The 23048-nt window shown below is 40.4% G+C and overlaps 1 protein-coding gene across 5 annotated transcripts in view; it reads right to left on the bottom strand.

Annotated features, from left to right (window-relative positions):
* Nucleotides 1-2184: 2184 nt before the first annotated feature.
* Nucleotides 2185-23048, bottom strand: part of TPM4 (tropomyosin 4) — a 105775-nt gene continuing 84911 nt past the window's right edge. For 3 of the 5 annotated variants that reach the window (XM_068233930.1, XM_068233932.1, XM_068233934.1), the window contains 7 exons: nt 20141-20274; nt 17088-17205; nt 15261-15331; nt 12252-12327; nt 6587-6649; nt 6093-6162; nt 3032-3240 (listed from right to left, as the gene is read on the bottom strand). In XM_068233930.1, the coding sequence (XP_068090031.1) occupies nt 3158-3240; nt 6093-6162; nt 6587-6649; nt 12252-12327; nt 15261-15331; nt 17088-17205; nt 20141-20274 (615 nt within the window). In that variant the 3' untranslated portion in view covers nt 3032-3157. Of the gene's footprint in view, nt 2624-3031; nt 3241-6092; nt 6163-6586; nt 6650-12251; nt 12328-15260; nt 15332-17087; nt 17206-20140; nt 20275-23048 lie in introns of those variants that run through there. The other 2 variants (XM_068233931.1, XM_068233933.1) reach the window with 1 other exon arrangement.

The raw sequence follows: 23048 nt of genomic DNA, 5'->3' as shown, positions 1-23048 counted from the left end.
AAATCATTTGCATGATCTTGTTTTGTTGTGAGTTTCCGTATGTTCTACCTGTATGTTAACCCATTTATCTATTGTGCAGCGCTGCGTAATATGTTGGCGCTTTATAAATACAATAAATAATAATAATAACTGGAAATGTGACAGTGGTGATTTGCAAATTAAACAAAAAGATGACATGGTTATGGGCAACAAGATGAAATACTTCCCATATGTGAGGATTTGGGCTAGGAGAGAGATTAAGGTGGAGCGTTAAGAGGAAAAGCCTCTTTAACACCCCCCACCCTTAGCTCTGGTATGTCCACTATGCACTGTTGTATGCCACGCTTGTATTTCTGTGAATAAAAAAATAATTTATGCTTCATTACGCAGAAGTGCCTGTCACATCTTTAATACTTCTCCATCCCAGAGCAATTTGCAGGAAGTTTACTAACTCATGTACTTGTACTCTCACCCCTACTCCTCGTCTTTAGTGGCAGTGCCGACTGCTTCATCCTTTGATGTTTAACCAACTTGCCTAAAGTGTACAGATCTTATAATGAAAGCACATCATAGCATCACTTGACTCTCTGCTCTATTTACCTGTCAGCAGGCTTGCAGCGTAGGGCCCTTTTTACGCTTGCAGGCCAAACCTGCATTGCGTTACCCAAAAGCAATGAAAGTCTATGGAAATTTTCACATGTATTGAGGGCAAGGGCAACGCCATGTTACCGCAAGCATTGCACTTAGCACACGGCGGTTGGGGGCAATGGAAGTTTATAGGCGATGCACGTCGTGTAAAACGATGGAGTGCAGTGTGCATATGTAGACCGACGGGAATACCCTTGATGTACTTCCTGCCCATTAGGGAGTCACTGAGCAGGGGGCCAGCGTTATGCATATAACCCTGTCGGCGCACTCTGCCACAAGGTCATATATTTGTCATTTTTTGCATTGCAGTGGGATGCAGCAGGAACATTGCATCCCCACCGCAACACAAAAAAATAAGTAAGACCAGCCTAATACTGGTCACACACTAAAAGACTGAAGGCGAGTACACACACAATAACTGTTGTCCACAGGGATCAACACTTGATCCCATGGGCACTAGTTTGGGGAGAATGTTACACAATGTGTCACTAGCCTATAGAGGTGGGAGGAGGGCCGACGGCATGACGCAAAACGGAGCAGGTGAGTAGAAGCACAATACTGTCAGTCTGCGCTCAGACAACGCGATCTGCCAGTCTGATAGTTAGCCAGCTATTTGAGGGTCAATTGGGGGCAACTGTGCATTAGCTAAATTCTTGGTAGAGGCAGCCATGATCGACTGACTAAGCAGAGAACCATGTAGCATGTGTACAAGGCTTAACTGGCAAGATACAGAATTAAATACATTTAAATTATTTTGAACAGATAATTTGCAGAATGGTGTAGAAAATCCAGGGGTCTTGAACAATATTCTAATTTGATCATTATATTAAATAAATACAAATCCCTCCAAATGATTCAGCAACATCAACTGTGTCTTGTAGGCAACCATTCTGAATCCTGTCCCATATTCTAAACCAGCCATTCTCAACTGGGGTTCCGCAGCATTTTGCTACTTCTGTGGGCCAAAATAGTCCCGCTTCCCCATTTTCGTGGGACAAAGTAGTCCCAATCCATTGCTGATGCAGCCGGCGGATTGATCTTAGCTGCAGCGCATCACCAAGCTGCGATTGGCCGGCTTTGCTGTTGAACAGGAAGGCGGGCGGCAACTACACATGACAGCAAGGGAGAACTAGCGAGCTCAAGTACAGCGGGAGAGAAGACAATAGAGCATGGAGCCCAGGAGAAGGAGAGAGGAAGCTGATGAGCCACAAGAGAAGAAAGATGCAAATCAAGTGGGTGAGCATGTGTGTTCCCTTCACCCCACTGTGCACCAATGATCTGGGATGGGATCTGGGAGTCATTACTGCATTTGATATGTGAGTACCATGGCTGCATTTTATCTGTGAGGGGTTTTTATATGTGGTATCGTGGCTGCATTTTATCTGTGAGGGGTCATAGGTGCATTTTATATGTGGTATCGTGGCCGCGTTTTTTTTCGTTTTTTTTTCTTCCTGCAGGGGTTCCTTGAGATCTGAAAATTTTTAAAAGGGTTCCGAGGCAAAAAAGGGTGAGAAAGGCTATTCTATACAGTAGGTTTACAAAGTAACCACCACAGTATTATTACAGATAACACTTTCCTATTTTTTATTGTTGGTTTTCCAATACTTCTGTAACAACATTCAACACTTTGTGGTCCTGTAACAGGATAACAGAGACAAAAACATTAAAGGCATTTGTGACTAATCTAGCAATAATGTACATAGGACCTTGGTATAAAAAAACAAAAAACAAACATTAAAAAAGGTTCGGCACAGTTAAGTTTAAGCTCATATTTGTGAATGGTTTCTTTTCAAAAATAAAATATTTGGTCGCATTCATTGCCGTTTTCCCCTGGAATGTTAAGATATAATAAATGTAAATGTGAGACTTTAAAAAGGAAGGAATGGTGTGTGCAGACTTTTCTTCACGTTTCATTATAAATTGTTAAGTTCAAGTAGGGTTTGGTCCAGAACTTGATGCATTCCAAGATTTTCTTCTTTGGCATTTGCCAACTTGTCTGAAAGAGAGATATATATAGTTTAAGAGATCTGCAACATCTTAGTGCTTCTTGGTAGCTATTTGATAGTGGAAATAGCGTTATTTCCTCCTAATACATACTGACAAGCAAGTGTGTTGTCCTATCATACACTGAATAAACGCTATACCAAGCAAGTTGCAGCAACTAAGTTAGGAAAAAGTGGAAAAATCGTAACATATTCCTAATAAATGTAAACCACACAAAAAGAGTGTCTTAGGTATAAAACAACGTTCTCTGAATCCAATGTAGCGTGTGTACTTTGTGTGATTGCCTTCATTTCTAAGAACAAGCAACTAAAATATCTGTCACCTTTTCCAAAGTGTTTGTTCATTCAGACATGCATACATTATGTATACAGAGAAGAAAGAAATCAAGAAAGATAGGATGTAAAAGGTGCACAAAGACTTTTATTTCTCAGAGAAATTGAGAACAGTGCAGAAATTCAAAGAAAATCCATAGTAGCTGACAAAGAACAGGAAAATGGTGTAATATAGAACCAAAGGGATCAAGAGTCTACAGCGATGTCATGTCATTGAGAGCATGGTCTAGTTCCTCGCTGATAGCTTTGTACTTGAGCTTCTGGGCATACAATTCATCTGCCAGACAGAGGGAGCAAGGAGGATTCAGAAGGACAGGAGAAGAGTTGAATACAGATGGAAAGTGAGATGAAGGCATCATGCAAAAGAAAGAAAATAGTATTACATACTGAATGTTTCAAACAAAATTAATAGAAAATAGTTTGTCTTAATATATTCCCATTTAGGTATTTGGCTTTCATCTTAGAATATAACTTACAGATCACTCTCACTGGTATGTAGGAACTCACTGAAAAAAAATTAAATCAACTCTTAGGCCTCGTTCACATTTGGTTCCGATGGCGTTGGGCGTTTTTTGCAATTTCTGTGCGCTTCATTTTATTGTAAAAGCACTTTTCTAAGCGCTTTTGCAGAAAGATTGCATTTTTTACTTCACGTCCACTGACGAACTCTTTGAACCGGAAAAGAATAAATACAATGTATTTATTCTTAAGTGCTGGGAAATCGCTATGCAAAGTGCTTTTACAAGCGTTTTGCAATTCCCCTATACTTTCCATTGAAGCAAAATCGCCCCTGAAAATTGTCCATGCAGCGCTTTTCTGAGCAGATCGGAAACGAACCGCTCAGATGTGAACTCTCTCAGAGAATCATTGCACAAGCGTTTAGGGGGCGATTTTGAAAATCACCTGCGCTTGAAAAATCCCAAAAACACCTCTAGAGTGAATGAGCCCTTACAATATTAGGCAAAACTAAAGAAAGCCGCCTGCTTTAATTGTAATGGGGTGTACTTATTGGAAGATTAGGACCAATTGTGGAAAGTGGAAGTCTTTACAAACTCTGCTAGGACATTTTGCTGCTCATGTTCTCCTCCTGGTAATACCCAACACTGGAATAGAAAGTGCTGTGAATTCCAAAATTGTACAGTTCAAACTGGAACAATTGAGGGCAAGCATCATATTGCTAATGGGACTGCTCTGTTGACAACTGTCAATGATGGGATTTCTCTTCCTTTGGAAAGTTTTGCTACAACTTCCAGTTATATCTCTAGGATAGGAATTTAGGTTAAATCTTCCCAGTGGGCGAGGATTGCTAGACCTGCCAAGCTCCTTAGCTGCAAGACCTTGCAGAGAACCCCATGCATACATCCTAAGATGGGCAGAAAAGGCTCTGTGTGCAGCAGTCTTGTCATTCTGACAGACAGCCATTTCTGCATACAGATCTTCAGCAGACTGTTAGAAGGTGACATCTGCTTTACTTATTACATATATTGGGTGCAAATCTAGTCTGCTCCCCCCCCCCCCCAGGTTTATGTGTCATCCCCCTACCCACGGTGAGTGAAGGCTCATCGATCACGCCAGCAAGAATCCTCGCCTCCACCGATGTCTGGTGTCCTTTTGAATTGGCATCACAAGTGCCTGTACCACTTGAAGCAGACGTGTGCAGTAACATCAGGACAATAGAGAAAAAAATCCAGACTCCAGAGAAGGCAAGCAGTGGGGCTAGGACAATTTCCAATAGATTTCAATCTATCAGAAATTGGTTTGCAGTGTGTGGGCAAGCAATAGATCCCTATCTAATCAGATATGTTTGTTATGCTTTTTTTTTTTTTTTTTTTTTTTTTTTTAACCATTTACCGCCATCCTAACGTATTAAAACGTCATGCTTACCGCTATTAACAGCAACATGACGTTTTAATACGTCGCGCATTCCCGCCGCTGCTACCGCCATGTGTCCGCCGCTACCGCCGCCATTACCGTCGGGATCCCGTGCTGGGCGATTGGGGAAGAGGACTGAACAGTCCTCTACCCAATCGCAGTGCCTGGAGTGAATGGACGTGACCGCGAACAGCGGCTACGTCCATTCACATAAACAGGAAATGTAACAGTTTAATAAAGTGTGTAAAAAAAAAAAAAAAAAAAAGTGAACACGTCCTATGAGTGTTCACCAGCGCCATCTTGTGGCCAAAAAGTATATTACACTTACAAAATACATACATTTTCAAGTATATACACATCATTAATAAAATTACACTTCCAACCCTCCCCCCCAAAAAAAACACTTGTAAAAAAAAAAATCAGCTTAAAAAAAATAAATAAATAGTTACCTTAGGGACTCAGCTTTTTTTATTCTATATTTTATGGGGGAAAATTAATTTTAATTTACTACATAGGGGCTTGTAATTATGGCCAGAACAAACAGAAAAATAACCACTTATATTTCAAAATAATATACTGTCGCCATACATTGTGGTAGGGACATAATCTAAACGGTTTAATTATCGGGACCACTGGGCAAATAAAACGTGTTTGTTTTATCCACAGGAGAATGTTTAATTTTAAAACTATAAAGGCTGAACACTGAGAAATAATGATTTTTTTTCTTTTTTTTTCTGTTTTTCTCATTAAAATGCATTTAGAATAAAAAAATTCTTAGCAAAATGTACTATCCACAGAAAGCCTAATTGGTGGCGAAAAAAACGAGGTATAGATCATTTTCTTGTGATAAGTAGTAATAAAGTTATTAGGGAATAAAAGGGAGGAGCGCTGACGACTGAAAATTGCTCTGGTCCGTTAGGATAAAAACCCTTGGGGGTGAACTGGTTAAAGGCGATAACCTAAGACATTTTCAAATCTTAATTACAAATATGAATACCTAGTTAAATAGAACTTCATGAGTTGTCTTTTAAACACACTATACTTGCCTCACCCCAGCTAGCAGAACATTCCCCATATTTCAAGATATGAGTTCAGACCTTTATGAAACAAATCAATAAAGCTACAGATATTCTTGTTCAGAAGTATGCAAATAGGTAAAGGACAGGGTGCAAGAACAAAGAGTGCACATACAATAGAAGGAAGAGATCACTTTTCAGATAATGTATTATTTAGATGTCAACATTTCTCACAGCATACCTTCAAGATCATCAATCGTCTTTTCTAGTTTGGCAACTGTTCTCTCTGCAAACTCAGCCCGGGTTTCTGCCTGTGGATGGGACAAAATTATAAATGTATATAGTGTGCAAGAGTAGGAAAACAATTCAATGACCCTATATTTTGTTGCAACACTTCCACTCCACAAGCTAACAACTCAATGTAAATTGCAGCAGGTACCTTCACCAGAAGTTCAGGTTAGTATTTCAGCTAATGCATGTCCAATCTGACTTAGTAACTAACTGTAGTGTGGCCAGTGAAGATTAATCATTTAGGGGTTAATTCACTAAAGAAAATAGTGCAAGTAACCTCCTGTTTTCCACAGCGTGCTTTAAATGTAATGTGCCTCACACTACACGCGCGCAACAGGTTATTTGCGCTATTTTCTTTAGTGAATCAATCCCTTAACCATTTATAAAATATAGATTAGAAGATCAACCAGAAAAATAAACAAAAAAGATTTCCTAGGTTCCTACCTCTTTCAACTTGTCTGTTAAGATCTTTATTTCTTCTTCATATTTGTCTTCTTTTTCAGAATACTAGTAAGATAAAGGCAAATGTGTTCTTAAACATATTCGTGAACATTATAAGCAGTAAAGTTATTGCACTAAGAAAGCATATTGATTATAGGATTTTATGCATCTTTCATATATAGAGACTACAAAAGTGTGTGCGTGTTACACCATGCAGCCCTACATGATGCATTCCTCTATAATGGAAACATTTAAAGGATATCCGAAGTGACATGTGACATGATGAGATAGACATGTGTATGTACAGTGCCTAACACAAATAACTATGCTGTGTTCCTTTTTTTCTTTCTTTGCCTGAAAGAGTTAAATATCAGGTATACACAAAACTATATCTAGGAGAGTGGCCATCCGGCAGGACGGGTTATTCCCCTGCAAGCCTATACAGTGGTTGCAGGGATATGCAACCCATCCTAGCAAGTATAAAATGATATACTTACAATTACCCCTAAACTAATGGTAGGGCACCATTGGGCTTCTGGCTTCTTCACAGGCTGGTCTATAAGCAGTGAAAGCAAACCCGAAGTGAAAATAAACTTACAAGATGATTAAGGAGACTATGGAGTCTTAATTCCCTTTTTTAACTTGTAGTTATGTTCATCACTATAACCCCTGCTAAAGCGCCGCTATCCCACTGCAAAACGAGGGGTTAATACCCCCCAAATCCTCTTTCCAGTGTCCGGGGAGCGCTTCCTGCTTGAGGCAGAGCTAATGGCTGTAGCTCTGCCTCAGCGCAGCAATCCCGGCTGATCGCCGCCTCTCCCCGCCCCTCTCAATCTGCCTTCACAGAGGGGCGGAGAGAGGGGCAGGGGAGAGGCGGAGATCCGCGCGGCAATTGAGGCGCATGGAGGCAGAGCTGCGGCTCATAGCTCTGCCTCCATGAGCAGCAAAATCCACGACCAAGAAAGTTGTGGATTTTGCAGAGGGGATTTGGGAGGTATTAACCCTTTGTTTTGCCACGGAATCACTGCGTTTTAGCAGGGGTTATAGTAATGAACATAACTACAAGTTAAAAAAGGGAGTTTAGACTCACTTCAGTGTTTCTTTAATTGTATGAATTTACTGCAGTTAAAATGAAAATAGAACAGAGTCTCCTTTTTATAATCAGTTAGGCCTCATTCACACCTAAAATCGAAACCGCAAATGCAAGTGTTTTTGTGGGATTTTTTTTCCCCCTCCCGGCGGTCCACTGCGCGCTGCGTTTCTGGTAAAAGCGCTTTTATAAGCGCTTTTCCGAGCGGTTTTGTAATTCACTCCCTGACCCAACTCAGGAAGTGAACTCTTTGACCCAGAAAATAATAAATACAATGTATTTATTCTAAAAAACGTGAAAGCGTGAGTGTTTAGCGCTCTTCCTATACCTTCCATTATAGCAAAAACGCCCCAAAAATGGTACAGGCACCGCTTTGCTGAACGCACAGCGCACAAACCGGGCTGATATTAACCTTCTCATAGAGATTCATTGAACAAGCATTTTGAGGGCAATTTAAAAAAAAAAAAAAAAAACAACACCTGGGGCAAATCTGCCTTGCTGTGCTGAAAAATTAACAGAAGTTATGACTCAGGCTTGTCATAAGGTTTTGTGCTGAAAAGTTCAATTTCTCACACAAAGTTATTTTGGCTTCTGTTTAATTTTCCAGAAACAAATGAATTCCACAAGCAATTCTACAAACTCATTTACATAACTGTTTTTTGGGTTTTGTTTTTTTTTAACTCTTGCTGAAGTGGAAAATATAAAGGGACATTAACAATTTCTTAGGGCCCACTCACACGTAAAAGCGCAAAAAGTTCATTTAGTGCAGGTGATTTTTCTATGATTTAACGCGGAAAAAAAAAAAAAAATCACTTGACAAATAAGTGTTCTTGGAGTGATCGCGATTAGCACTTCTATATATGCTAATTGCGATTGCTCCTAAAAAAAGAAAAAAAAAAAAATCGCCAAAAATGCTGCAGGTAAGGAGTTTGGCAATTGCGACTAATCACGAATCCCCCGTGATCACCGGCAATCGTGGCAGTGAGATCACCGCCATAAACGTACTATTGCGCTAGTGCTTTAAAAAGCACTTGCGCTTCGGTAATTAGCGGGAATCGCCCACTAATCGCTGTAGTGTGAATGGGCCCTAAAAATGCAAAAACATTAGAGCTTACTGCTACCATTTAGCGCAAGTGAAATTTTCCCTGATTTAAACAGAAAAAAAAATAAAAAAAAAAAAATCACTGGACAAATATGCGTTCTTGGAGCGAACACGATTAGCACTTCTATATATGCTAATCGCGATCGATCCCAAATCGCCAAAAATGCTGCAGGTAAGGCGTTTGGGGATTGTCACTAATTGCGGCAGTGAGATCACTGCCATATACTTACTATGGCGCTAATCGCCATAGTATGAATGGGTCCTTAGTGGGGTTAATATTATATGTACCTATGTTTATTTCATGATGATATGTCACTACAGGTTAACAGGTTACAGGTGCTGTAAATGCTGATGTATACGTTGATGCTCTTCCCTGTGCAACACTCTAGGGCCTCAATTCACTAAGATCATGCTGGAGATAATAAGGCAAGAGAAAACTTACCTCCACATAAGAGAGTTATCTCTTCATTCCTTACGTTACCTCCTCTGTAGTTAAGTTACCTCCTCTGTAGTTGTTAAGTTACCTCCTCTGTAGTTGTTAAGTTACCTCCTCTGTAGTTGTTAAGTTACCTCCTCTGTAGTTGTTAAGTTACCTCCTCTGTAGTTGTTAAGTTACCTCCTCTGTAGTTAAGTTACCTCCTCTGTAGTTAAGTTACCTCCTCTGTAGTTAAGTTACCTCCTCTGTAGTTAAGTTACCTCCTCTGTAGTTAAGTTACCTCCTCTGTAGTTAAGTTACCTCCTCTGTAGTTATTTTCACATGCAGTTAATAAACAGCCTGTCTTTAACTCTGGAGTTATTTTAAGGATTGAAGAGTTAACTTAAAGACAGAAGAGTTAACTTTAGGTTTGCCTGAGGTAAAATGTTTCCTGAATACTACATGCCTTATCACCATGGTAACAACTCTAGAAGAGTTATTAAAGACAGGAGATAAGCTTAGTGAATTGAGGCCTAGATCTCCAAAAGAAGCTTTTGTGTCCTGTTTTGTAAAAGGCAAAATATTTTTGGGAAAGAAAATGGGTTAAGAAACAGCACTGTGGGGTGTGATGTGCTGCTCTCAGTGCTCTTTTCAAAGTCATTAATATGAATAAACTGTCACCTTAAAAGTGGTAAAGTTTTGCCAGTAAAAAGATGCAACAAACAGAAGACAAGTGGTCTGCCCCAACCCTTATGTGGGAGGGGTCAGAGTTCAGTGCAGACCTAATCACATGAATAGACTTCACTAGAATAGCTTCACAGCCTTCAACAGATGTGAGGTGCAATAGTGTGTGGCACCGCCTCTTTATAAATGTCAAGTTGTAAAAAGATGCAAATATACAGGGGGAATGGTTGGTGATATTAACTTCTTGTTTGTGGCACATTAGTATATATGAGGGGGGGAAACTTTTTGTGGCGACCATGGCGGCCATTTTGAATTTGGCCATTTTGAATCCAACTTTTGTTTTTTCAATAGGAAGAGGGTCATATGACATCAAACTTATTGGGAATTTCACAAGAAAAACAATGGTGTGCTTGGTTTTAACATAACTTTATTCTTTCATGAGTTATTTACAAGTTTCTCTTTGTTTACAGCCATTGACATGTCACCAGGGTTAACACGTGAGGAGCGGATACAAATTGTGTTGTCTGGTGAATGCAGTAACCGGGTCATTGCAGCAGATCTCAATACAAGACACCCTACGAGACCACCCATCTCCCATGCTACAGTTAGCAAACTGCTTGCCAAGTTTCATAAAACTGGTTCAGTGTTGGATTTGCCAAAATGTGGACGCATCCAATCCAACACTTATGAAGAAACATCAGTGGCTGTCCTAGCTTCATTCAGAAAGAGCCCACAGCGTAGCACTCACCACATGTCACTGGAGAGTGGCATTAGTCGGAACATCCTTTTGGCGGATGTTAGCTACTCATAAATGGCACCCTTACAAACTTCAGCTACTGCCTCATCTCAATGAGGATGACCCAGATCGGCGCACTGAATTTGCACAATGGGCAAAACAAAAATTGGAACAGGACCCTCAGTTTACGCAGAAGATTTTGTTCAGTGATGAGGCAAACTTTTATGTGATTGGTGAAGTTAACAAACAAAACCACCGCTATTGGTCTGACACTAACCCACATTGGATAGATCCCTCCAAGACTGTTGGAACAAAAAAATTTTATGGTATGGTGTGGTATATGGGGTGCAAAGATAGTGGGGCCATTCTTCATCAAGGGAAACCTCAAGGCCACTGGATAGGTGAAATTGCTACAGGATGATGCGTTTCCCTCTTTATGCACTGAAGCTGGCACGTTCCCTGAGTTTTTCCAGCAAGATGATGCACCACCACATTATGGGTGTCAGGTTTATCTTTGGGGTCATCTGAAGGCAATTGTCTATTCTGTGACGATACGAGATGTGCAACACCTGAAACTATGGATACTGGAAGCCTGTGCTAGCATTTCTTCTGCAGTGTTGCTATCAGTGTGTGAAGAGTGGGAGAAGAGGGTTGCATTGACAATCCAACACAATGGGCAGCATATTGAACACATTTTATAAGTGGTCAGAAAATTGTAAATAACTCATGAAAGAATAAAGTTACGTTAAAACCAAGCACACCATTGTTTTTCTTGTGAAATTTCCAATATGTTTGATGTGTCACATGACCCTCTTCCTATTGAAAAAAAAAAAAAAAAAAAAAAAGTTTAATTCAAAATGTTCGACTTCAAAATGGCCACCATGGTCACCACCCATCTTGAAAAGTTTTCCCCCCTCACATATACTAATGTGCCACAAACAGGAAGTTAATGTCACCAACCATTCCCATTTTATTAAGGTGTATCCATATAAATAGCCCACCCTGTATTTTGCATCTTTTAGAAAATTTTATAAATGGGCCTGTTATGCCGTGCATACACGGCTCGTTTTATGCACCGGATCGAGCCAGCGGCTCGATGTCGGCGCATCCCCGCTCGTCCGCGCGGATCGAGTGCCGCTCGTCCCCGCCGGCGCTTCCTTATCACCGATCGATTCCCTGCCATTGTCCGCCGGCGGGAATCGAGCGGGCGCGGGTCGAGCGGCATGATCGGGCCAGCTGAATATTATCAGCTGGTCGATACATGGTACAGAAACGTACCGTGTATCTCCAGCATAAGAGAACTGTAAGAGAAATGTTATAAATGGGCCTGTACGAGATTTTTCTCTTTTTTTTTTAATAGATCATTATCTATTACCTGGTACACACCATGAAATTTCCCCTCAGATAGATGGGTTGAATAGGTAATTTCCAACAGGTCTGATCTGATTTCCAATTGTTTTTCTGATCGATTTTGCATAGAAGTGATTAGAAAATCGATCAGAAAAACGATCGGAAATCATATCAGACTTGCTGGAAATTATCTGTTCGACCCATCTATCTGACAGGAAATTGCATGGTGTGTACCAGGCATAAACAGATATCAGCCATAAATGCCTGTTACACAAGGCTAACTTAACCCACCTTTTCAGACTGAGCCTCAAGGGATTTTAAGTTGTTGGTTACGTTTTTCAACTCTTCTTCCAGATCACTGCATTTACTGCAAACAAAAACATCTCAATTTAGATAGCAAGTGACATTTTTCTTAAATGGTTAAACAAATAAAAGAAAAGGTGCGTTAGACTAACTTCTGTAATACACACATTAGCACATGTAAAACACAGATTGTAATTTCCTTTGTAATACATTTAAGTTTTAAAAGATCTGTTGTACAGGACCATGTGCAAAACTGGAGTGACTTAGTACAGATCCACCATAACAGTGTAACTTGACTGACCCTACTTCCTCGGATACAGGGGTCTAGCAGGAAGTGGAGCTGAACCCCAGGAAACAATAGGTGTTATGCTTAAAGGATACCAGAAGTGACATGGAACATCATGAGATAGACATGGGTATGTACAGTGCCTAGCACACAAATAAACTATGCAGTGTTCCTTTTTTTCTTTCTCTGCCTGAAAGTGTTAAATATCAGGTATGTAAGTGGCTGACTCAGTCCCGACTCAGACAGAAAGACTACAGTGTGACCCCTCACTGATAAGAAATTCCCCTTTTTATCTCTTTCTTGCTCTCAGAAGCCATTTTCTGCTAGGAAAGTGTTTTATAGTTGGAATGTCTCATCAGTGAGGGTCACACTGTAGTCACTTCTTGTCTAAGTCAGAACTGAGTCCGCCACTTACATACCTGATATTTAACGCTTTCAGGCAGAGAAAGAAAAAACAGGAACACAGCATAGTTATTTGTGTGCTAGGCACTGTACACACATGTCTATCTCATCTTGTCACATGTCACTTCGGGTATCCTTTAAAACCATTTCAGCCCTCGGGGATTTTTCACCTTATGCATCAGAGCAATTTTCACCTCCCTTCATTCGCTAATAACTATCACTTCTTAACACAATTTATTGATCTATATCTTGTTTTTTCCGCCACTAATTAGGCTTTCTTTGGGTGGTACATTTTGCTAAGAATTATTTTTTTTATAAATGCATTTTAACTGGATTAATAAGAAAAAAAAAAAAATGGAAAAAAATTCATTATTTCTCAGTTTTCTGCCATTATAGCCTTAAAATAATCCACGCTACTATAATTAAAACCTATGTATTTTATTTGACGTTTATCTCGGTTATGACACCATTTAAATTTTGTCCCTATCACAATGTATGGCGCCAATATTTTATATGGAAATAAAGGTGCATTTTTTCCGTTTTGTGTGCATCACAATTTACAAGCTTATACTCATACTTCCCAATTACCGTACGCCATTACTGCTGCACATGTGATTGAACATGTCGGCCCCAGATTTTCCAGCACGTCCAACCAATAAATGCGACCAATTACGGCCCCAAATCTGTAAAATTATCGATCACTCATGCTCTTTGCAGCACCCATTTTCCTCAGCTTCTGGTCGATCAGCTGCCACGTCTACAAATGCATGGCCACCTTTCCTGCTTTCTAGCTGAAGGATGCGCAGTAGACCCGGACTGATGCAACTGAGCCAGTTACCAGGGCTGATCGCAGCTGAACGGCAGACCATGGGAGGACCGCAGGAAGCTGCGGGTGAGTATCAAATCTATTTTTTTACAGCTCTGGTACACTTTAACATAACATTTAAAACCACTGATAAGATTATTTGCATTAATGTGACCTCTTTTCCATGAATGTGACCTCTTTCCCAAGAACACAATGAAAGGCTATAGCTTTCTTTTACAGCTATGTAAACATGGTGGCTGGATAGTGTACTGGTTAAGGGCTCTGACACAAGAGACCTCGGTTTGAATCTCGGTTCTGCATGTTCAGTAAGCTTCACCTATTCAGTAAAGAGTTTAAGGCAAAAACTAACACTCCCAAAAGTGCACCCTTAGTGACTGCCCATAGCGGTTGCCACGCAAGGAAAAAAGCACTATACAAATACTGGAATTATTATTATGCGGGATGAATGTTGCCTCAAACAATCTTTTAGGATTACTTAAGGTAACAGCCCACTGCACAGCACATTTTGCCCTATGGAAGGCAGAATAGGCAGGATAAGCAAGTAATGTCCCAATGAAGCTTATTAGATCACCTGAAATTATCACTAATTATTGTTTCAAGTGATGCCGGTCTAGTATGTAGCAGTAACTTCATGCACAAATGATATTCTAATGTTTCAGTCAATGCAGCGCTTGGTTTGATGATGGATTGTCAACATAGGCCTGCAAGATGGCACAAGGCTTTTACTTCAGAACTGCAGGCAAAGTACAGAGGAAAGCGATACTCTCCTCCTCAGTCTACTCAACAGTGTCTCAGGCTAGTATAAACATTAAACCCGCCAAACTTGTAGACTCTCTACTTACTACATAAAAGTCCTTGGAGGCTTGCTAAAGTAATGCTGTGAAGAGCACTGAAGGCTCACTAATAATTTCAGCATCTAATCTTAAGGATTTTAACTTTTTAAAAAAGCATCAACCATTTGCAACCAGTTTGAAAAGCTTTTTGGATTGAAATTCCCCTCTTCATGAGTTTCCATGTACGCAGCAGGTTTCTTTTCTAAATTTGACCTATCAAAGCCTTATGCTGGGAATACACAATGAGAATTTTTTAGCAGATAGATGGTTCGATAGATAATTTCCGACAGGTCCGATCTGATTTTCGATCATTTTTTTTCTGATCGATTTCTCATAGAAGAGAATGGAAGTCAATCGGAAAAACGATCAGAGAAATCGGTCGAACAGTAAATCTGCTGAAAATTCTCAGTGTATTCCCAGCATAATATTACTACAGACATAAGCACATGGCTGTTTCCGGTGACTCATGTCACAAGAGGTGATCATATGTGTATAGCTGATCCAGGTGTCCTCAGTGCATGATGACTACACAGCATTCCAAAAACATGAACAAGTACAGGAAGTAATACATATTTTTAAACTGTTAATTCAGTATTAGGAAATAAGTCTAGGATTATAACATTGATAATGAAATAAACAGCACATCTTACAGTTCTGAGACTTCAGCACGCTCCTCTGCTCTCTCCAGCTCTCCTTCAAGGATGACCAGTTTACGAGCCACCTGAAAAACAGAAAGACACAGGTAAAGCTTTGAAAAACAATCTGTGTGTACAGCTGCTCTACCTAATAAATGAGGATCACCATTACATCAAGACCTCTGCACAACCCAAATGCTAGATACAGTTACCTAACATTTGCCTACAAGATGATTCAAGCACAAGCCGACTACAACAGGCCAGTCATTTTTACTATTTACAGCTGTGATGCAGAATAATTATAAGGTGAAAACTCATGGGCTTTGTGCAATTTTTTTTTTAAACAGGTTTGACTCCACAGGAGACTTCTCAGTTAGCACCATATATAATCATCCTAAATTATCACTGATAGAAAGTAAATGAATGGTTTTATTGCCTCTGCTCAACCTTTTTGTGTCCCAGAGTTAAAATATATGAACTATTGATCTTTTTTAATCTATCCCCTGCACTCAGAAGCTGTTCTCTTCCAGGCAAGAGTTTAATGGCTGTCATTCCGTATCAATGAGGGACACCCTGCCTAGGCCCTGACTGGAGAAAATCTGTCACTTGCATACCTGAATGTGCTAAGAGAGGGTAGGAGGCGCCCAAGATATATATATTCTCAAGTGTACTAATAAATTGGTAAGAAAATCTTCATTAGTGCTGACAATTTCAAGAATGCCAGATTTCGGTTAGAAATATACATTTTATTATGCACATCATACAACGCGTTTTTGCGGCTACAAACGATTCATCGGGTCAAATTCAAGTGACTGAAGAGGTCAGTAGTGGTGAACAGCCCTGAGCGCCTGAGACACATCAACATACACTTGCATTGCTGCTAATCCGTGCAGTAGGCACAGGTCACGCAGCAAGCTTGCAGCGATTTTGCTACTTCTGTCACACCGTATCACAATAGTGTGCCACCATGTTTCAAAAGTCTTAACTTGCCTTGCATTGCCTTCACAACGAGCTGCAAAGGGGGAGAGTGCAGTGATGCATGTTCATGCTCTAAGTGTGAAAGTAGCCTCAAGCTTCTAATGCTTGACTAAAAAGCTCCCTCCAATCTGTCTTCTCCATTCATTTTTAGATACTCCCCTACACATAATCTTCACTCTGCTAATGATCTCTCTACCCAGGTCACCTCTTCATACTCCCACATGCAGGCATTCTCACATGCCCCTCTCCTCCGACCCACCCACTATTATTCAGTTCCACACGCTCCATCTTTCGTAATGTTTAAACACAACCTAAAAATCATTTTTTCAATCAAGCATATACATTTGTTTAATGCCATTTTAGCTGGCTACTGAACCACCATTGCTTCCAACACTAAGCTATGTATAAAAGTACACAGTTGCATCTCGCTAACATGCACTGTAATTTGGAATCATGTAAAAACATTTTAGGCAACCACTGGCAATCGAGCACTGTAATAACAGTGTGGGAGATTTGGCCGCAACCGGCACCACCATAGATCGTAATAGGAATTATGCCTATAGCGGCGCACAGTGAGTAACTTCGGCACTGTCAGAAGACGGAGCTCAAATTACTTTTAAAATACTGTAATTCAGCAGCAAGCAATAGCTGGCAGCCGAATTACATCATTTCGCATCATCCACGTGGACCTGGAGGGTGAATAGTAATGAACGCCACCGGGACTTGTGCAGGAGGATAAGCAGTATATCGGCTCTATCCTGCGCCCAAATTTCCCGGTGGCTATTTCTTAGGTACCCTAACAGACATACTGTCAGCATGTTGTAAATCTGCTGTAGTCTTCACCATAGAAAACTTATTCCTCACCTCCTCATATTTGCGATCTGCCTCCTCTGCAATATGTTTGGCTTCTTTGAGTTGCATTTCCTGAATTTCCATTTTTTCTTCATCTTTCATGGCTCGGTTTTCTATTACCTTCATACCTCTGAAAAGACAGCAAATAATAATTTTACTGGACAAGTTTTAGGTTGCCAATGAATGATCACATACCTAGATAAGAACATAAAACAAAATGTGATCTTGTATTGCATTCTATTGCTCTATATGCTGGCAGTTTATTACATGGAGTAAATGTTTCAATTTTGCTGTAAATATTTACATAGAAAGCTTCCTTCAATTTTCCTGAAAAGGAAAAAAGATGCATTTACTGGTAATTTAATAAAGAGCTAACTGAGCAGGTCAATATGAAAAGGAAAAAAGCAATCCGATAATGTTTTAAAGTAGTATGTGAGCCAGAACTAGCAGATAGATTAGTACACATTTCTCATTGGGTGTTAAAAAAAAAATTCCACTGGACTGTGCACTGATTACGTTTTCTGAAATGTCTACTTCCTAGAGTTTTATATTTCCCTCAGCTGTTCCTAGTCATGTCCATAACCAGGGTTACAGAAATCAGAGACTGTCCTGTTTACATGCTTGGTTAGTAATACTGGTCAGTAATAAGGTCTGGAAGGCAATTGTGTACGTATTATGGCGCCTCCGGTGAGTGGGGCGCAGGGTGATGCTGCCACTCAAATTCCCGTTGGCGTTTAAATACTATTCCCCCTCCCATTGTAGCAACTCAGAGGGAGATGTAATTCAGGGTATGGTGGTTGCCGGATGCCTTGATTACTCTTGCACAGGGCACGCAGCATATCACTAGTGCTATGATGGCACCCAGCTTCAGCGCTGTCCTGCTTCAAGGAAATCAATACAAACAGTGGGAGAATAGAAACTTTATGCAGATAGTAAACTTTATGCAGATAGTGTCCTAACCAAGATTCACATTTGGGCCTTAGCAAGGTAAGGAGGGCTACTTACTAGAGCTTATGCTACTTTGGCACTCAATATTCACAGCCAATGCCTACACATTTGTAGATAAATATGGTCAGTGATGTAATTTCTGAGAATGACTAAGCAATCAATCACTAATGTCTAAGGCAGGGAGCACACTTGTCCTAGCGTTTTTGTGTGCAATTACAGTGTTTCCAGTAGTCAGATGGCTCTACGAACGCGACTGTTTTCTGTGCCCAATTTCCTTATTGCGGAGGAATACAATGTAACTGCTAGCGTGTGAACCATGCAGAAAAAAACAGAAAGCTGGCAATTTTTAAATCATAGCAAAAAAGTGCAAATGTTACGCAAAGAATGTGCGATTCCTAAACAGGCCATTGAATGCAATAGTCAATGAGGATGCGAATATTTCCACATTCATCAAAATGTGTGGGAACCAAATAAGTGAACCCCCTGCCTAATAGGCATGAGCTTTCAAAGTCAGGACACTGTTCCAAGTATTTCGGAACAAAACTCGAATCCTAGTCAAAGCGGACGATGCTTGGGGGAGGGAGGGGGGGGGGGGGGGAGGGTCTTGTAGAGAGAATTGGAAGTGTTAAAGGACAACTGTAGTGAGAAGAATATGGTGGCTGCTGTATTTCCTTTTAAACAATACTAGTTGCCTGGATGGTCCTTTGCCTCTAATAATTTTATGTTTCTGGCATTATAATCACATTAGACAACATTAGCTGCATGCTTGCTCCGGTTCTGATTCAAACACTACTGCAGCCAAATAGAACAGCAGGACTGCCAGGCAACTGGTATTGTTTAAAAGGAAATAAATATGGCTGTCTCCATATTCTTCTCACTACATTTGTCCTTTAACTCATCCTTGTTGCCACCTTTGTGCGCTGCCCTCCACGCTGCTTTCCAACTACTTCCTCCTTCCAACTGTGAAGAAAGAAGTATAGATAGCTGAAGTGCAACATGGAGGACAGAGACAAGGGTAAGTTAACCAGAGTCAGGCAAAAAAAGCCCTGGATTTGGGCGCCATCAAGACAGAGCCCAAGTTAAGTTAAAACAGAGTAATTTGGCAGTCAGCAATAGCCAAATTTCCCGGCGCCTTAATTACATGTATGCGAGTTTAACCCCCCTGACGTGGTCTGCTTTAGTTGAAATTCAAGTCCTCTTCTGAATCATTCAAAATAGTGTTCCGAATTGGAATACTCATCCCTATTGCCAAAGCCGTGCTCAGACATGACATGGCCTCTGCTGCCGGGTATCACCACTACGTGTCAGCACTTGGTAAGTGGTGTTACGACTGCTGCAATTCGCCTGCATTTAAATTGCACCTGAATTGCATTGGCAAGCAGCAGACAGAACCCTGAACTGCTCGGTAAGTACGCACTTCAGCCTTCTGTCTGAAAGAGGCCTTAGAGCTACAATTCAGCAAATTTCACTAACTGCATAGGCAGGTTTGCCTCAAGTAAGGAGCAAGTGCAATGGCAATATAAGTAGCTAAAAGCCAACAGAAACCTAAATATTTCTATCGCTCAAGTACAATTTAAATCTACCACATGTCTGTTAACGCTATGGTGCTACTCGAGTTTACCTTCTCCAATTATCCCATATTTGTTTTTGGAAGGAAGGAAACTACTAACACGGCTGTAACAGCTTCCACATAGGCTTTCATCTATTATAGCTGTTTGCCAAATTGTAGCAAACCAGTGACACTCATGACAGAGTGGCATACTCAGTAATATGAGGGACCAGAAACTATCCACTGTGTAATCCTGCCTTTGCTTTATCCTCTTCTTCACCTAAAAAGTGATGACCCCAAATCATCTGCTTATTGTGCTGAGCTGTATAACCAGGATTTAATAGAAGCTAGAGTATATTTACCATTGGCAACTGCCATTTGCTTTTGTATTCGTTTTTAGAAGTTTTGACACCTAGCTCTATAGAAAAGTTTAAGTACAGTCTTTTTAGTTTTATAATCACAGCATCAGTTACCATTAATTTTGAAATGCGTCGATTTATTCTCATTGGACTCTGGAAATGTAATTTGCTGAACTGTACACAAATAGAGATATAAACGTTCTGAATACCTCTCACTCTCATCAGCTGCCTTTTCTGCTTCTTCCAGTTTCTGTAAAGCTGTAGCAAGACGCTCCTGAGCTCTATCCAACTCCTCTTCTACCAGCTGAATTCTACGGTTTAATGCAGCTACTTCTCCCTCAGCCTGAAAAACAGAAAAGAGAAAGCATATTCATAAGGATGTACATCAATGGTGAGAATATTTTACTTACGCAGCCAACATTATTAATGATACTGTTTGCTTTGTCACCCTAGACTTCACTTTACTTCTGCTTTTGGTAGCCATGCGACAAGAGGTGTGGTAAAATGTCCCCAAACAACAACAATCTGACAGCGTTCTAACAATTCCATGGTCCATCTAACACTAATTAAGAGTTTTGGCTGAGGTTTCAGGTCTGTCATGCATCTCTCATGAATGAGAGTTACAGTAGTCTTTGACTCAGAAGGACTTTAGCGGCACTCCCTCATTTTTAGTCCAAGAAAAATTGCATTGCTGCAGTACTGAGCAAGTAGTAGAGGCTGCATATGGAGTTAGAAAACATGCATGCAATCAACTAAACCAAAAACAGTCATGCATGCACCCAACCTGCTTTAACACTGAACTCCAAATCAATATATTCTGGATATGGGAAAAGTCAATCCTTAATTTGTGTACTCCTGAGGCCCTGTTCACAGTGATCAGTTGCGTTGCAGAAAAATTCTGCATTCCAACTCCCTGTCCATATAGTTATATGGGACTGTTACAGTACTGCGTTGTAACTGATCGTGTTAGTCTATCTCGCTGCATGCTTTCTTTGTATTTCTATGCCTAGTCTCCATTGCAGTTTACACGCATAATGCGCGAGTTGTGCAACTGACCACTGTGAACCCAGCCTGCAAAAATAAGTTTAATTCATTTGAAATATTCATAATACAAGTACCATATTCTACCTATAATTATTAAATAATGCCATCCACAGAAGCATTCAAAGCAGCACTACACTAGATTGCAGAATAAGTGCAGCAGCATGGTGACATCATCAGCGTGCTGCCACACTTTACTGTCCACTTGGCAAGGGACAGAGACACACACACACACACACACACACACACACACACACACACACACACCTGTGTCCAAGCTGTATTGTTCCTAGTGAGTAAAGTGTGCTCAAAGAGCTAGTTAAGTGGGTTGTGCAGTGTGGCTGGGTTGTTTGAATCACATGATCCATTGGACAGAATTAAAAATAAATAGTCCGTCAGGTAAGCCATTGGAAAGAGGAGCTGTCAGCCATACTATCTCAGAAAAAAAACAAAACCCACATACATAAGTAGACAAGTACTTGCTCTATTTACATAACATATGTATTGCACTGTCCACATTTTGATTTCAGTTATTTTTCTACAGTAAAAAGGAGGAAAATCCTTCTTAGCATTTTCCATTTTAAGTGTGGCCATTTTGAAGCCAATCCTGATGTCATTTCCTCCCTTACTCTCCCCTGCCTGATTTGCCCACCCTTCTCTATAGAAAGTGCATTGTCTCAGCATGAGAAATATTGGCCAATCAGAGAAGAACAGAGGTGTGGGAGGGGAAAACAGGAGGGAAAGAGGCTTCAGCCAATCAGGCTACATTAGTTAAGTCTGAGGGGGTAGTAGAGAAGCAATAAAGGACAACCCAGCATGCCCTGCAGCTTCCTTTTTGTGTACCAAATAAGAGTCAGGTAAACTGGGGAATGATTATTTATCAACAAGGAAAGTAATAGTGATTTTAACTTTTGGATTGCCTGGTTAGCATCCTTATTACTTGTTTACCAGAAAATAAAGAGTTGATTTTATGCCTGACAGTTACACTAAAGGCAGTGGATTTCATCTTTGTATATTTGTCTGACTGTAGTTCAAGCCCAGATCTGGCAGCAAAATGCCCATGACATATTTAAAGCTGGTGTTTCTTATCAAAACATTTTCTTAATATTTTAAAACATTTTCCATCTGTGTAATGCTGGGCATACACGGCTGTGATTATGCGCTGGATCGAGCCGCTGGCTCGATGCCGGCTCGTCCCCGTGGGCGGCTGCTTATCAGCCGCTCGTTTATTCTATTGTTCTCCCCGCCGGTATCGAGCAAAGTATCGATCCAGCAGGGTATCGGACACGCCGGATATTATCAATCGAGCCATCAGGCTTGATTGATAATCCTCCCCAGCAGCCGTGTATGCCCAGCATCAGGCACAGAAGGGCATGAGCACCAGTGTTTTTTCTTCTCAAGGATATGTTTTTCTGAAACTGAAATGTCTCATCTAATCAAGTGTACATGCAAATATGGTTTAGCTCAATTAAATGTTACTTTCATGCTAGGTACACACCATACAATTTTCTGGCAGATTTACCAGCCAGATTGATTATTTCTAACATGTCCAATCTGAATTTACCTCGATTTTCTGATGGTTTTTCATAGAAGTGAACGGATATCGATCGGAAAACGATCAGAAAAAAAAGGTTAAACACCATCTAAACGTTTACTGTCAACACATTTTAATTTAAAATGCAGAGATATGTGCCAGAGTGTGAAAAGTAAGTAAGTAAATGTTATTTGTCATAGAACTCCACCTTTCCCTTGTGAGCTCACTGTGCAAGGGATTATCCTTATAAGGTAAAAGGCAGTACAGTATAGGAAGGCTGGGTAACAGGAAAATGCCTGCAGAGACTAGTTGTAGAGGCTGCTGGATGCTATGCTTGGTAACACCATGAAATGCTGAGCTCTGAAAAGGTTACTAACACATTACAGATTTTTTTCTGGCTTTAAACTGATTGATATCTCATTCCCAACTGTTTTTACAGCTTCATGCTTGAAATGGAAATAAAAGAAAATATGGGTGAAATAGTTCCCCAGAGGCAGGCAGCCAACATGCCTAAAATAATTACTGCTGCAGCTAACATCTGA

Source organism: Hyperolius riggenbachi, chromosome 1 (genome assembly GCF_040937935.1).
Source record: "Hyperolius riggenbachi isolate aHypRig1 chromosome 1, aHypRig1.pri, whole genome shotgun sequence".
NCBI classification, from domain to species: domain Eukaryota; kingdom Metazoa; phylum Chordata; class Amphibia; order Anura; family Hyperoliidae; genus Hyperolius; species Hyperolius riggenbachi.
This window is presented reverse-complemented; position numbering and strand designations above follow the sequence as displayed.